The 15,328-nt window shown below is 39.9% G+C and overlaps 1 protein-coding gene across 1 annotated transcript; it reads left to right on the forward strand.

The window, feature by feature from the left end:
- Nucleotides 1–7,637: 7,637 nt before the first annotated feature.
- LOC122238472 (putative olfactory receptor 2B8) lies at nucleotides 7,638–11,568 on the forward strand. The gene is made up of 2 exons (XM_042985394.1): nucleotides 7,638–8,546; nucleotides 11,311–11,568. Exons 1-2 carry the CDS (start codon nucleotides 7,638–7,640, stop codon nucleotides 11,566–11,568), a joined length of 1,167 nt encoding a protein of 388 aa, XP_042841328.1.
- Nucleotides 11,569–15,328: the final 3,760 nt, after the last annotated feature.

Genomic DNA, 15,328 nt, shown 5'->3' on the forward strand with positions numbered 1-15,328 from the left:
TTGGGCACCACACTGTTATGTAAAATATGTTCAGTTTAAAGAATAATTAACAAGGGAATGCTCATGCTGTCGCCTCCCTTGTAAATTAGAACCTCGCACGGAACCTCGACTGGCCTGTCCCCAACTGCAGACTGTCTCTTCACGTTTATGGTGACTTGTTATAAGCAACCCTTTGTTACCATTTTTAGATTTAATTACAATTTTTTACTGTGACTACAGTCTTATCACCCATATGTGAGTCCATCAACAGCCGTTCTTTCTACCTGGTTTTTTATGCGGAGGGATGGATTTCTTTGTAACTTGCATCATTTGCTCAGCACCTTTGTGTGAACAGCGTTGTTTCAATATGTTTAGTGGTGGTTTCATTCATATTGTTGTAGAGCGCACACTTTTGTATGAAGACACCACAGTTCACCCAGTATGGTTGTTGGGCATTAGGATGGTTGCATGTTTTGGTTGATACAAACAATGGTGCTGCTGACCGTTCTTATATACGTGTCTTCTGACAGGTGACCGAGCATTCCCCTAGGTCATATCACATCTAGGAATGTCAGTGTGGGTCAGCATCACTCAATAATGCCACACTGTTACCAAAGTGATTTGAGCATGTACGACTGGTAGCAGTGAGTGAGGCCTGGGATGAAAAGCATAATAGCAGGTGTGACACCGGGGGGTATTGTCTTTGCCAGTTTTCCCCATAACCCTCAGGATAGGACCTAGCTGGTATGGGAATAACGTAGAAAATTCAAATGTAAGAATGGCTTTGTAGAATTTCTGTTTGTGTGTTTATTTATTTTTGAGAGAGCAAGAGAGAGACAGAGCATGAGCAGGGAGAGGCAGAGAGAGAGAGGGAGACACAGAATCCGAAGCAAGCTCCAGGCTCTGAGCTGTCAGCACAGAGCCCGACAAGGGACTCGAACCCAGGAGCCACTAGATCATGACCTGAGGCAAAGCCGGATGCTTAACCGACTGAGCCCCCCAGGCGCCCCCAAATGTAAGAATGTTTTTAGCAGGAGGTAGTTTATCTCTTTAGGCAGAACATGACAAAGGAAACTGGAAGTTATAGATCTTTGAGAAACAGCCATAAAGTACCCATCAACTTCCTTCCATTTTTCTCAGTAATTATTTATAAGTCTCCTGATAATTCAAAATCAATTTGATCTTAACAGCAAGACTAGCTGAATTTAAGGAAATCACATCCATTTTATTAAAAAGACATAAATTTTTAAATTCTTTGAGAACATCATTAAAACCTATAGATATAAACAGAACAGTGGTGTAGAGAAATTGAGTTTTTTCCCCACAACAGCATTAGAAGTTTCGTAGAATTTGGTGGCTTTCCTTTACATTCATGCTAAAGATTAAAATGTGCCTAATTATTAGCTGTGTGATTCCATACAAGTTGTCAATGAATGAAATTAAATAAAAAATTTATTCATATATTTACATTTAAAATGAAGTAACTGAATGGATTCTTCCTTATATATTTATATGTAAATATTTTGGGCAATGGTGAGAAAAACATCTGAAGTCTTCTAAAACATGTAGGTCATTCACAGATGGGAGCTAAGGTAGCTGGGAGGTCTAGGGAGTTACTTGTCCTCTGTGAGATATGTGAACTAAAAAAAGAGTCAGATTGGTCTCCTCTGGCATTGTCCCCCACAGTCATTGTCCCTGAGGATTGCCATGTCTGGGCATCTCAGTGACAGGGCTCATTAAGAGTGTGGGGCATCCTTTCCCAGGAGACATCAGCGAAAGAAGGGACTTGGTTCTGTGTGCCAGCCCAGCCACATCTCAGAGTCATGGCACCCTCTCGCCTGCTCGTAAGGGTCTCACAGTCACAGAGGCAGGTCATTGTATTCGGGAAACCATACTGAGAGTTTGTGACTGCCTTCACCTTCTACCTCCGAGAGGCAAAGTGCAGATCTTTGGTACCGCATGAGGATCTGTGAAGTCATCCTGAGAAAGTGTCCTTTTGCTTCAGAAAAACATATGGATGACCCAGTGCTGGTAGAGTCAACCTTTGCATTTCCTGCAGGCACTGATTCTACATGTCTGCGTTCCTATTCCTAGAACTGAATTTAGGCAATAACTTGGAATGAGGTAGGGAAATAGCTTAGATCCAACAGAAGAGGTGAGAGAAGGTGAGTAAAATGGAACAAAGTCTCTGTGTTGCTCTAGGAATTGGCAAATTAGGTTATTTTCAGATGCAAATGTTCTTGAAACAAAAATGCTAAATGGTTTGCATGTATGGTCAGTTGTCTAAAGGAACCGACTATGGAAAGTTGTCAAATAATATAACTAAATTTAATTGTTCATTAGAAATGCCACCAAGTCATTCCTAGACTTTTCATTCTATTTCAGTACATTCATTATACCTCTGGATGCATGTGTGGAAAATTGTTAAATATTCATGTTTAGTGATAATAAAATGTGCCCTTTCTGCATAAGTGTAAAAGTATTAGATTACATGCTCCCATGCTTTCTCTTTGGTTCCTTACTCTCTGTGAAATGGGATAATATTTGTTCCCTATGCAAAAACTCATTATGAGTATTTATATTTTCTAAATGCTTGGGGCGCCTGGGTGGCGCAGTCGGTTGAGCGTCCGACTTCGGCCAGGTCACGATCTCACGGTCCGTGAGTTCGAGCCCCGCGTCGGGCTCTGGGCTGATGGCTCGGAGCCTGGAGCCTGTTTCCGATTCTGTGTCTCCCTCTCTCTCTGCCCCTCCCCCGTTCATGCTATGTCTCTCTCTGTCCCAAAAATAAATTAAAAAAAAAAAAAATAAAATAAATGCTCATTTTCTCCCTTATGGGTTACCAAAATATCTAAAATATGTATGGAGATTTTAAAAGGTATGTTGAAAATTACAACAGGGGAATTCCATATTGTGAATATTATCTCAATGCATCTTTATGTTGACTTTATTGTTAACAAGGTATGATGATGATTCATGGGAATACAAATACCAATATGAAAGAGACAAAGTTATGAAGAGAGTTGAATGTTCATTCATTTATCATTGCCACTCGAGACCACATTGTCAAATGACAACTTGTGTGCATGTGTTTGTGTGTATGTGTGTGTGTGTGAGTGCTTGTGTGTGTTCCTGTGTGTGTGTGAAAGCACTGAGGTGATGTGTAAAGTAGACCAGGTCCTGTCCTTCTATCCTTGCACATGATCATGAGTGGACTCTTGTATGAACACTGTTGGTGACCTGCCCAGACGCTCTTTACCTACAGGGGCTCTAATCCAAACCCTACGTGGTATGAGTTAGGGCTCCAGAGTTCATGGCCATTCCTTTCATGAGAAAATTTCCCTCAGCTGAAAGGGAGCCACATTGCCAGGTGGTCTGGGGAACTGGTGGGGGCAGCTCACAGCCAGTGACAGACTATGGGATGGATAGAAAGTGCCAATGCCAAGGCGGGACTGTGATTCATGCTCCAGAGCTGTGCTGTCCAATATTTTAGTAAGTAGCCACGTTAGCTGCTTACATTTAAATTCATTAAATTAAATAAAATATAAAATTCAATATCTCAGCTAGGACATTTAAATGCTCAACTATGACAGGTGGAGAGTGGGCATAGTATTGGACAGTGAAGACAGAGTATTTCTACCATCACAGATGGATGATTCTACTGGAGAGTTCTGTCCAACATTTCATGGGATATGGCTCCTGCTCTGTTCCACTGGAAACCACATCCTTGCTTAGCAATATTCTCTGCTGTTTTCCTTCCCTCACCCCATTTATCCCGAGAGCATTCCCTGAATAAACAACACGCAGTGGAAATTGTACTTCATCATCTTCTTCTATAGAACCTGTCCTACAGCCCTGTCCGTGTTCATCACATCTGTCATTTCCTTTGTAGTGATGGCTGCATTCCCCTCATTTTCTCATCCCCCATCATAATTGGGGGCCTGTTCTCATATGTCTGAGGTCAGCTCAGACCCATGAGACAGAAGCATCGAGAAAGCAACAGCTATTCATTTGTAGCACTGAGGCTGCGGAAATCTTGCCCGCACTTTTTCAGGATTCATTCAGGAGCCAGATAGGGCAGCGTGTGTATGTCAAATATATCAGTGAATGTTATATATTTGAAATGTCTTAAATAGAGACATTATCCTGAGATCTTTTCCTTTAAGATGTGTAGTGTGCATAGACTAGTATGTAGTTTTGTGGACATATGAATTCTTCCACTAAAACTTAGAATTGTATGTCAGCATTGAGCTATTATGGTAATTGGAAATTCCTACTCTATCACCTTATGTGTGTCAGTACTAAGCATTTAACCTCTCACATTTGATGCATTTCTCTTAGTTATTATGGTAACATTGTGTTCTTCTGAGATGTCATTTGAATTATATACTTTTCTGATGTGAATTATTACATAGATTGGCAGTGTCTTTGTAGCTTCTGTTAATTTTTCTTTTCACTAATAACATTTCTTTCTCTCCATCTATAATGTGTAGTTTTTTTCAAGTATTTATCTTTCATATGGAAATTAATAATATAGGTGTAATCTATCACTGGGCTTTCCTGTACCGTGTCATATCATGGTAGTTGCTAGGGACATGTACTTTGCTCCTGTGCCCAAGAAGCACATGTTCACTATTTCCAGCCAGTTTTATTTATATGGTTTGTCTCAGATGAATCAATGCATCTTACTGCATTTATTTGTTTCATGCTACCAAACAAGATGATGGTTCTTTGTCTAATTACACCATTCTTCAAATTTTTAAAAATGTTTATTTGGTTTTGAGAGATAGAAAGACTGAGTGCGAGCAGGGGAGGGGCAGAGAGAGAAGGAGACACTGAATCTGAAGCAGGCTTCAGGCTCCAAGCTGTCATCATGGAGCCCAAAATGGGGTTTGAACCCATGAACTGAAAGATCATGACTTGAGTTGACGTGGGTGCTTAACCGACTTAGCCACCTGGGTGCCCCCAATTACAACATCTTTTTAAACGTGGTGAGAAGGAAATGAAATGAAATTTCCCATTAACCCCAGTGGACACATGTCCTTTCTCTTGGAAGATTGCCTGTGTGTGGTGCACAAGGTTTAAGAGGTGTGGATGTGAAGAAAGGGACGAGGAAGGAACAGAGTGACCCAGATCAGCAGAACATACTCGTGAGACTCGATGGAAGAACGCATTTCGCAGCCTGATCTTTCCTATGTCTGGTGTCACTAAAGGATGATAATTTTCCTGAATTGTAATGAGAAAAACAATAGCAGTAAGATGGCATACTATGATATGAGTGCTGTAGTTCCCTCCCCACGTGCTCTCCAGCAACACACTGGGGCAATTGTTCCATATAGGGACGATGACATTCTTGTGTCTGCTTCAGTGCACATCTCATTTGTCTGATATTTTATTTTTCAGCTGAAAATCATAATCATTTTTGTACCTGTCACGTAGCCATTACATATTTTTTTACACACACACACACACACACACACACACACACACAAACGATCCTGGAAAGCAGCAAATCATACGTACAAGTTCATCTCGCCAGGATTTTATCTTTTCTCAACTGTCTTCTTTGTCCTGATTGACATAATATTGTTAACATATATCATGATTTTATTCTAAAGGTGCAGTAGTATATCGGTGTTTTCTTGGGATGAGTTTACATTTTAGTTTTGCCTTTCTTCACCTTGGTAGTGCTTTCTTAATTAGGCACATTAAACAGTTTGTGGGCAATTTATTTCAGGTAAATATATCGATACGTGTGTGTTTGTGCGTGAGACTCAAGCATGGTTTGTTATTTGTTCTTCTGAGCAGGTGTTAGTCAGAGAACACATCCTGTTGTTGCACACTTAGACTGTCACAAATAACTGTATAATTATTTCTATTAAGAAAATTTTTCTGCACAGATTTTTTATGTGGAGACCACTGATCATATGTTTATATGAAATCAAAAGACGTATAAAATAGTGTGAAATACCGTATCATCTCTTCAAATATTATGAATATTTCATGCCCGTTTTGTACCTGTTTCTTTCACACATCAATGGGTCCTCCCCCAAACCTGATTCAGATTGTAAAGTCTTAGAAGAATTAAAAATGCATGGTATGCCCAACCATTTGAATATGATACAACTGAAGGACTCACTTTCTGGTGCCTCTTTGGTCAGTGTATAACTATTCCTCTTCTTCAGTAGTAAGCATGGGTAGAAAATGGTCATCACCCAGCCTCGAACCTGGCAATGTGTTTGGTCCAGTGTCACTAACTCTGCAAGGTAGCTCCCAGAAAGCTGATCATTGACGTAATGTGGACAGATGTCTGAGATTTTGTATAATACCAAAATGTTGGTTTCTTTATATCTTTCCTTATACTGCTATAAAAGTTTTGCATTATACTTCTTTGACCCATCATTGCTTTGAGAATGTATCTGTCTTTATCTCTGTGTGTTTATCTCTTTATTTATTTTATCATGGGAGTGATGTAAAACATTACAGATTGTACATACTTACATGGTTGGGTAAATTTTTAAAATGTTTATTCTGATTAGGATGTCGATAAGGAATAATCCTACCTCTTTCAGGAATTTTCTGAAATTTAATGGGTAACGTGTGAGATGGAAATCTGCAGAAGGAAGAGTAAGTGTTGGTCAATGGATTTTAGAGTTCAGATTCCAGCTGGCTCTGCATGGCCAATGAATTTTCAGAGTTCCTGTTAAATTGGTATGGTAATTTGAAGCACGTTTCAGGCCAAAGTTAAGCAATGTAATTGAACGGTACCGTTCTTGGGTTCTCTCAGATTGAGTGTTTGTTTTACTACGTACAAAAAAACCATGTTGCTTTCCCAAATATAATACATTAGTTAGAGAGGCAATACTGCCAAAATGGTTATGTAGAAATAGTTGTGACATTTTGAATGTAATTGAATTCTTCATATAAGTACATCCTAGGTCATAAGTTCCTATATCGGCATGTTTTTTCCACAGTAAGTGGTCATATATATACATGTATTTTTAAATGTGTATTTATGTATTTTGAGAGAGAGACAATGAGGGAGCAGGGGAGGTGCAGAGTGAGAGGGAGAGACACGGAATCCCATGAAGGCTCAGTGCTGTCAGTGAAGAGTCCAACACAGGGCTTGAACCCACGACACATAAGATCATGGCCCCAGCTGAAACCAAGAGTCGGGTGCTTACCCACTGAGCCACTCAGGTGTCACCATATTATATTTTAATGCATGTGTGGTGTGTGCAAATCCAGTTGTGTAGAATCATGAGACACATGTTTATAATAACATCTCTCCTTCTCCCTTATACATTTTTCCATAACTTAAATCTGCAACATACATATATTTTTATAGTACTTTAAGTTATAGTAAGTGTGGACTGAAAGACCCTTATATTCCAATGACTGATGCAAACACAAGGTCCATAATTTGATTTTTCTTACATTAAATAGTAATGATTTACTTTTTATGATAATGTGAACTGTATTGGTATAAGCTATGTCAATTTCCATGAATATATCATTATTCAAATTATTACTGATAAAGTCCATGACCGTGTGTTTTCATATGATCGATTCAACCCCCTGCCACCTTTTTTTCTTTTTGAAGATTTCTCTTAAAAATGGCTAAATACTTGCTGCTGACAGGAAACATGTGATAAGAAAGGATGGACCCGAAAAATGGAAGTTCTTTCACTGGCTTTATCCTGCTGGGTTTCTCTGACCGGCCTCAGCTGGAGCGAGTCCTCTTTGTGGTTCTTCTGATCTTCTATCTGCTCACCCTGCTGGGAAACACAACCATCATTGCGTTGTCCCGCCTGGACCCACACCTGCAGACTCCCATGTACTTTTTCCTGTCCAACCTAAGCTTTCTGGACCTGTGTTACACGACCAGCACTGTTCCTCAGCTGCTGGTTCATCTCAGGGGAGCAGACAAGTCTATCTCTTTCAGCGGCTGTGTAGCTCAGCTGTTCGTCTCTCTAGGATTGGGATGCACAGAATGCATTCTGTTAGGGGTGATGGCATTTGACCGCTACGCAGCCGTCTGCATGCCCCTGCACTACACAGTGATCATGCACCCCCGACTCTGTGCTCTGATGGCTTCTGCATCGTGGTTCATTGGTTTTGCCAACTCCTCGTTGCAGACGGTGCTCATCTTTCTTGTACCACTTTGTGGGAGAAATAAAATAGATCACTTCTTTTGTGAGATCCCCCCACTGCTCAAGCTTGCCTGTGTTGACACCACTGTGAATGAGTCTGAGCTCTTCTCTGTCAGTGTGATCATTCTCCTCATACCTGTGGCATTAATCACATTCTCCTATGGTCGGATTGTCAAGACAGTGTTAAGAATAAAGTCAGCTTCAGGGCAGAAGAAAGCATTTGGGACATGTGGGTCCCACCTCACAGTGGTCTCCCTGTTCTACGGCACAGGCATCTACATTTACCTTCAGCCCAGCAGCAACTACTCCCAGGATCAGGGCAAGTTCATTTCTCTCTTCTACACCATTGTCACCCCCATGGTCAACCCTGTCATATATACTCTGAGGAATAGGGATGTGATTGGAGCAATGAAAAAAGTGTTCTGTAGGGATATGACCCTAGATGAATGAGGGGAAGACCATTTGACAGAAGACTTTGGATGCCAGGGTCTTTCAGGTTTTTGTGTCCTCCATATTTCCCCTGATAACTCTCAAGGGAAATTCCTTAATCCATTCTTTTATGCAAGTGAGTGCTCAAACTCTAAGTTCATGCATGCATTACAGCCTCCAGAGATGCTGATTTAGTATTTCAAGGCCATCTGCATCATATTAATATTTTAAAAAGTTTCAAAGGATTTTCCTATTTCACCCTCATTTGGGAACACTATTACATTTCTAATCGCAAAGGACAATGACACACACACCCTAAAAACATAGCAAAATAAGAATGGAAAGCACCAGTACACTATAATAAATATTGTATCATTCTCCAGCAATTCCTGGAGCCTATTGCTTATTCTTGCAGTTTGATCACGGCTCTATTACAACATTTGGAGCCTCACTGGGTCACAGCTTTTTCCCAGAAGTAGGAGGGCAACTGTAGGAAAAACAAACTTTAGCTGAGAGAAAGCCTGCAAACATCCATCCTGATAAAGCTGGTCATATATCATTCTGTGGTGTAATGTTGCCATTCTGACACTGTTTTCGTTTTGAACACACTTCTTTGTTTTTCAAGTGTTCTTGTTTGAAATTAATATTTATTATTTTATTTTTTAATTAAAAATAATTTAATTTTTAATAATTTAATAATTAAAATAAATATAATTTATTTATTATAAAAATAAAAATAATTTAAAAATAATTAATTTTTATTGTCATTCCATTAGAGTTAACTTACAGCATTATATTATATTACTTTATACTTTAATGGTACTTTATAAAGTACTTTATAGTACTTTCCTGTGCAATATAGTGATTCAACATTTCCATCATCACAGGTGCTCTCTTTAATCTCCATCACCTTTTTAACCCCTCCCCCCAGGCCATCCACTGTGGTACCAGTGAGCCCAGAGAAGGGAAGGGACATTCTCAGTTCATGCATCCCTACCTTCGTAGCCCTGTCCTGGCCTTAGAATTGTCACATGTTAGCATAACGACAGGGTGTGCAGTGCAGGTGACTGCACTCTGAACACGCCCTCTGCATCCTGCTAAACTCACTCCTGGATCAGTCATCAGAGTGCAGTCACCCCTGTAAGTCCCTCCTGTACCTCCTAGTCTGCATTTTTTGCCACTACTTTTTGCCAGAGTCCTGCTCTGACCAGGCTCATGGAGGAGGCAGGAACAGGTCACGGACCACTGGCAACCCTACCTTTGCAGGTGACTGCTTTTTGGATGCTTGGTTTGTGACACGGGTGAGAGCTCTCTTTCACCCCAGTGGTGTTGTGGCATGTTTGAGCCGTGATGGTGCAGACTGGGAACCACCGTGTGTAGACATGTGGTTTGCAGGGACAAGGGGGGCTGGGTGTCAATGCAGAAAGGAGAGGGTGAACGCCTGGAGATCAGTGGGGTCAGGGGAAGGGCTCCCCTAGGTGGCCTCAGAGACAGGACACTGGCTTCTGGGAGGAGACATTTCCTTCTTTCCCCATGGCCCTTCCTGCTGTTTTGGAATTAAGTTGACATGAGACAGAGTAACAGGAGAAAACACCCAAAGTTTTATTACCACCACACGGAGGCCCAACCTGGACATTAAGACCCAAAGAAATGAACAACCAGGTGGTTTTTACCCTGTTTACAGAGAGACAACAGATGAGCGTGGAATTGACAGGAGAAAGAAAACTGGGGTTTGGAGCTGCAGTTAGCAGGGAATGCGAAGTGGAATGTGGGCTGAGGTGGTGGGTTAGTAAAAAGTAGCAGGTTTATTTCTACAGCCTTCTCAGCTCTAAGGTCCCTACCTGTGGTGATAACTGGTTGTTTTTACTTCTTAGACCTGGGAGGAGACTTTCATTTGGGAGATATTTCCTGCTTCCAGGGGGACAGAGGAGGGTGTGATGTCCTCACACCTGCTCTTTCCCCAGTAGCTTCCATTCAAAGTGATCAATATGCTGTTGAGGTCCATGTTGGGGGTCCTCCCTGGGTTCCCACACTTGCTCCATTTAAAAAATTTAATTCTATTGATTTACATTGTTGGGTGGATTTATTTTAACCACTGGAGGGAATGAAATCTATGAGGTCTCTAGGAAGTGTAAGTTCTTCTGATTCGTGAACCTTGTCTGAGAATGGTTTCAACCCCTTTTCAGGATGAGGCTGTTCAGGTGTACTTGTGTGTTGAGTCTCAGAGAAGCGTCGTGAACGTTTCTACTGATTGGGTTATTTGGGATCTCCATGATCAATGGCCTGTCTTGATCAGTGGTCAAAGCCTTTGACAGGGCCCCGTCCCCCCGAATCCGTGGTAGCAGGTCACACATAATGCTTTCTCTCATTTGTAAGTCGTCATTTCAAGCACTTGGAAACATGAAATGGTTTTGAAAGACTCTCTTTGGAAAGCTTCTTTAGTAACTTATGTCTAATGAGAACTCAGTTTTAATGTATTTAAAGGAAGCATGTTGACTAAGAATGTGTTCTTTCTAGCTTGAAATCAATCTCTCCAAGGTTTCACCCTCCCTCTTAGAAAAACCATCTCTATTCCCACAGAATGATTCTCCTCATAGTCTGCCACAACGTGTTACATTTTGGTTTTCACTTAGGTAGAAGCAATATATACATTAATATATTATTAAACACATACACCCACGGACATGCTTGTGCACAAAATGTGCTCCATATCCAATCACCTGTAGGCCAATCTCTGAACCCTCTTGTGAAGATGATTACTACCAGAAAATATGTTTCCTTAAGCTTATCCTACTTAGAAGTGCCAGGCTCATACATGATGTATTTCCAATATGTTCTGAAATACAAATACATCCTAGTGTATGTGGTAACAGTATCCCTGCAGATCACATTGAATGGAGAAAAAAAAACTCTTTCCAGGAGGTGCAGGGAGCAATGGCTGTTGGTAGAATCTGGTACCACTCAAGAGCTCCATGGAACAAACTATACGTCTATAGACACAATAAGCTAAGAAATTTAGAAGTCACCGTGAAAATTCTTGACTCCTTTTTCAAATATTAGTTGTCCGTATGTGGATGGGTTTATTTCTGTGCTCTTGTGTTCCTTTGGTGTATGTGCCTGTTTCTTGATCTAGTACCACGCTGTTTTGACTCCTAGATATGTATAATACGGTTTGAATCAGGAAGTAGGCTGCCTCCAGCTTTGTTCTTCTTTGTTGGAATGGTTTTGGCAGTTGGGACTTTTGTGGCTCCATACACATTTCAGGATTGTTTCTTATTCTATCTCTGAAATATGCCGCTCAAATTTTGATAGGGATTCCATTCAATCTAGAGATGATTTTGAATACTGGGAAAATTTTTCAATCTTAATATTTTTAAATATAATTTATTGTCAAGTTGGCTAACATACAGTGTATACAGTGTGCTCTTGGTTTCAGGGGTAGATTCCCATGATTCATCGCTTACATGCAACATCCAGTGCTCATCCCAACAAGTGCCCTCCTCAATGCCCAATTCATGAACACAAGATATCTTAATTCTCTTCAATTTGTTCCATCAACTTATGCAGTTTTAAATGTAGAGATATTTTGCCTCCTTGGTTAAATTTAATCCTATGTATTTTATCGTTTTTGATGCTATTGTGAATGTGGGATAAAAAAAATCTTTTCATGTTTTTGGAAATGGCAAGACTTAATTCTTTTTATTGCTGAGTACTATTCCATTGTGTGTGTGTGTGTGTGTGTGTGTGTGTGTGTATCACAGTTGCTTTTTTTTTAATTTAATTTTTTTTTTTAACTTTACATCCATACTAGTTAGCATATAGTGAAACAATGATTTCAGGAGTAGATTCCTTAATGCCCCTTACCCATTTAGCCCATCCCCCCTCCCACAACCCCTCCAGCAACCCTCAGTTTGTTCTCCATATTTATGAGTCTTATCTATTTTGGCCCCCCCGTCTTTATATTATTTTTGTTTACCTTCCCTTATGTTCATCTGCTTTGTCTCTTAAAGTCCTCATATGAGTGAAATCATATGATTTTTGTCTTTCTTGACTGATTTATTTCACTTAGCATAATACCCTCCAGTTAAATCCACGCAGTTGCAAATGGCAATATTTCATTCCTTTCGATTGCCGAGCGATACTCCATTGTATATGGAGTATGTGGTAATATATACCACATTTTCTTTACCTATTCATCCATAGATGGACATTAGGGACCTTTCCATACTTTGGCTATTGTTGATAGTGCTGCTCTAAACCTGGGGGTGCACGTGTCCCTTCGAAACAGCACACCTGTATCCTGTGGATAAATGCCTAGTAGTGCAATTGCTGGGTCATAGATAGTTCTATTTTTAGTTTTTTTTTGAACCTCCTTACTGTTTTCCAGAGTGGCTGCGCCAGCTTGCATTGCCACCAACAATGCAAAAGAGTTCCTCTTTCTCCGCCTCCTGGCCATCATCTGTTTTTGCCTGAGTTGTTAATGTTAGCCATTCTGACAGGTGTAAGCACCACAGTTTCTTTATCCATTCATTCATCTTCTTATTTCATGCAAATGTTTATGGCCATTTGGGCTGTTTCCATAAATTGGCTATTGTTGATAGCACTGCTATAAACATTGGGGTACATATGCCCCTACAAATTAACACTCTTGCATCCTGTGGATAAATTCCTAGTAGTGCTGTTACTGGGTCATAGGGTAATTCTATCCCTAATTTTTTGAGAAATCTCCACAGTGTTTTCCAGAGTGGCTACAACAGTTTGCATTTGCACCAGCAGTGCAAGAGGGTTCCCTTTTCTCCACATCCTTGCCAACATCTGTTGTTTCCTGACTTGTTCATTTTAGCCACTCTGACAGGTGTGAGGTGGTGTCTCATTGTGGTTTTCATTTGTATTTCCCAGACAATGAGCATATCACATGTGTCTTTCAGCCATCTGTGTCTTTTTTTTGAGAAGTGTCTGTTCATGTCTTTTGCCCATTTCTTAGCTGGATGACTTGATTTTTAGGTGTTGAATTTGATAAGTTCTTTATAGATTTTGGATACTAACCCTTTATCTCGTATGTTGTTTGCAAGTACCTCCACCCATTCCGATGGTTGCCTTTTAGATTTGTTGATTTTTTTTTCCTTCGCTGTGCAGAGGCTTTTTATCTTGATGAGGTCCCAATAGTTCATGTTTACTTTTGTTTCCATTGCTTCTGGAGACATGTCTGGTAAGAAGTTGCTGCAGCCTAGGTTAAAGAGGTTGTTGTCTGTTTTCTCCTCTAGCATTTTGATGGTTTCCTGTCTCACATTTAGGTCTTTCATCCATTTTGAGTTTATTTTTGTGTATATGGTGTAAGAAAGTGGTCCAGGTTCATTCATCTGCATGTCACTGTCCAGTTCTCCCAACACCATGTGCTGAAGAGACTGTCTTTTTTTCCACTGGATATTCATTCCTGCTTTGTTGAATCCACTGAAACCTATGGAAAGCTTAGGAAAGAAATTACAGAAGACACAAAGAAATGGAAAAACATTCCATTCTTGTGGATTACTAGAGCAAATACTGTTAAACTGTAGTTACTACCCAAAGCAATCTATACATTCAATGCTATCCCTATCAAAATTACACCAGCATTCTTCACAGAGCTAGAACAAACAATTCCAAAATGTGTGAAACCAGAAAAGATGCCAAATAGCCAAAGTAACGTTGAAAGAGATACCTATAGCTGGAGGCAGCACGATTCCAAACTTCAAGCTGTATTACAACGCTGTTATCATTAAGACAGTATGGTACTGGCACCAACACAGACGTATAGATCAATGGACCAGACTCGAGACTCCAGAAATGGACCCACAAATCAATGGCCTATTAATCTTCAACCTACCAGGAAAGATATCCAGTAGAGAAAAGAGAGTCTCTTCAGCAAATGACTGGACTCTCCGTACTATGTTCTGTAAGAGTAATGAGGGTGAGCATCCTTGTCTTGTTCTGATCTTAGAGGAAAAGCTTTCAACCTTTTGCCACTGAGTATGTTACCACGAGTTTGTCATATATGGCCTTTCTTATGTTGAAGCACATTCCATCTACAACTAATTTGTTGAGAGTGTTTACCATGAAAATATATCATGTTTTCTCAAATGCCTTACTGCATCTATTTGGAAAAACATGAATTTTTCATTCCACTCTAGTCATGTGATGTATTGCATTGACTGATTTGTGTATGTTGCTTTGTCCCGTATCCCTACTACATCCCTCTTGATCATGGTGTTTGAAACTTTAAATGTGCTGCTGAATTCGATTTATCAATATTTTGTTGAAAAATTTTGCATCTATATTTTGCAGAGATACTGGTCTATAGGTTTCCTTCTTTTTTTCTTTCTATGACTTATCTGTGTTTTACATAAGGTTAATGCTAATCTTGTGAAATGTGTTTGGGAGTGTTTTGTCTCTTCAATTTCTTTGAAGAGTTTGAGAAGGGTTGGTGCTAGCTGTTTTATAAATATTTATGAGGGAAGAGGTAACTATATTTGTATCAGACAAAATAGATTTTAAGCTAAAAATGAAAACAAGGGATAAAAACTTCAGTATATAAGGGGGTCAATTCATCAAGAAGTTATAACAAGGGTAAATATATGGGAACCAACATGGGAGCACCCAAATGTATTAGGCAAATGCTAACAGTTATGAAGAGAGAAATAGACAACAATATAATAACAGTAGGGACTTCAATATTCTAATATTAACAATGGACAAATCATTCTGACTGAAAGTCAACAAGGAAATATTGGACT

Source organism: Panthera tigris, chromosome B2, assembly GCF_018350195.1.
Source record: "Panthera tigris isolate Pti1 chromosome B2, P.tigris_Pti1_mat1.1, whole genome shotgun sequence".
NCBI lineage: Eukaryota > Metazoa > Chordata > Mammalia > Carnivora > Felidae > Panthera > Panthera tigris.

Coding starts and splice junctions, on each gene's coding strand:
- LOC122238472 (XM_042985394.1), top strand. CDS start 7,638: ATGGACCCGAAAAATGGAAGTTCTTTCACTGGCTTTATCCTGCTGGGT. Junction 8,547..11,310: donor TGATTGGAGCAATGAAAAAA/GTGTTCTGTAGG, acceptor CCTCTTGTGAAG/ATGATTACTACCAGAAAATA.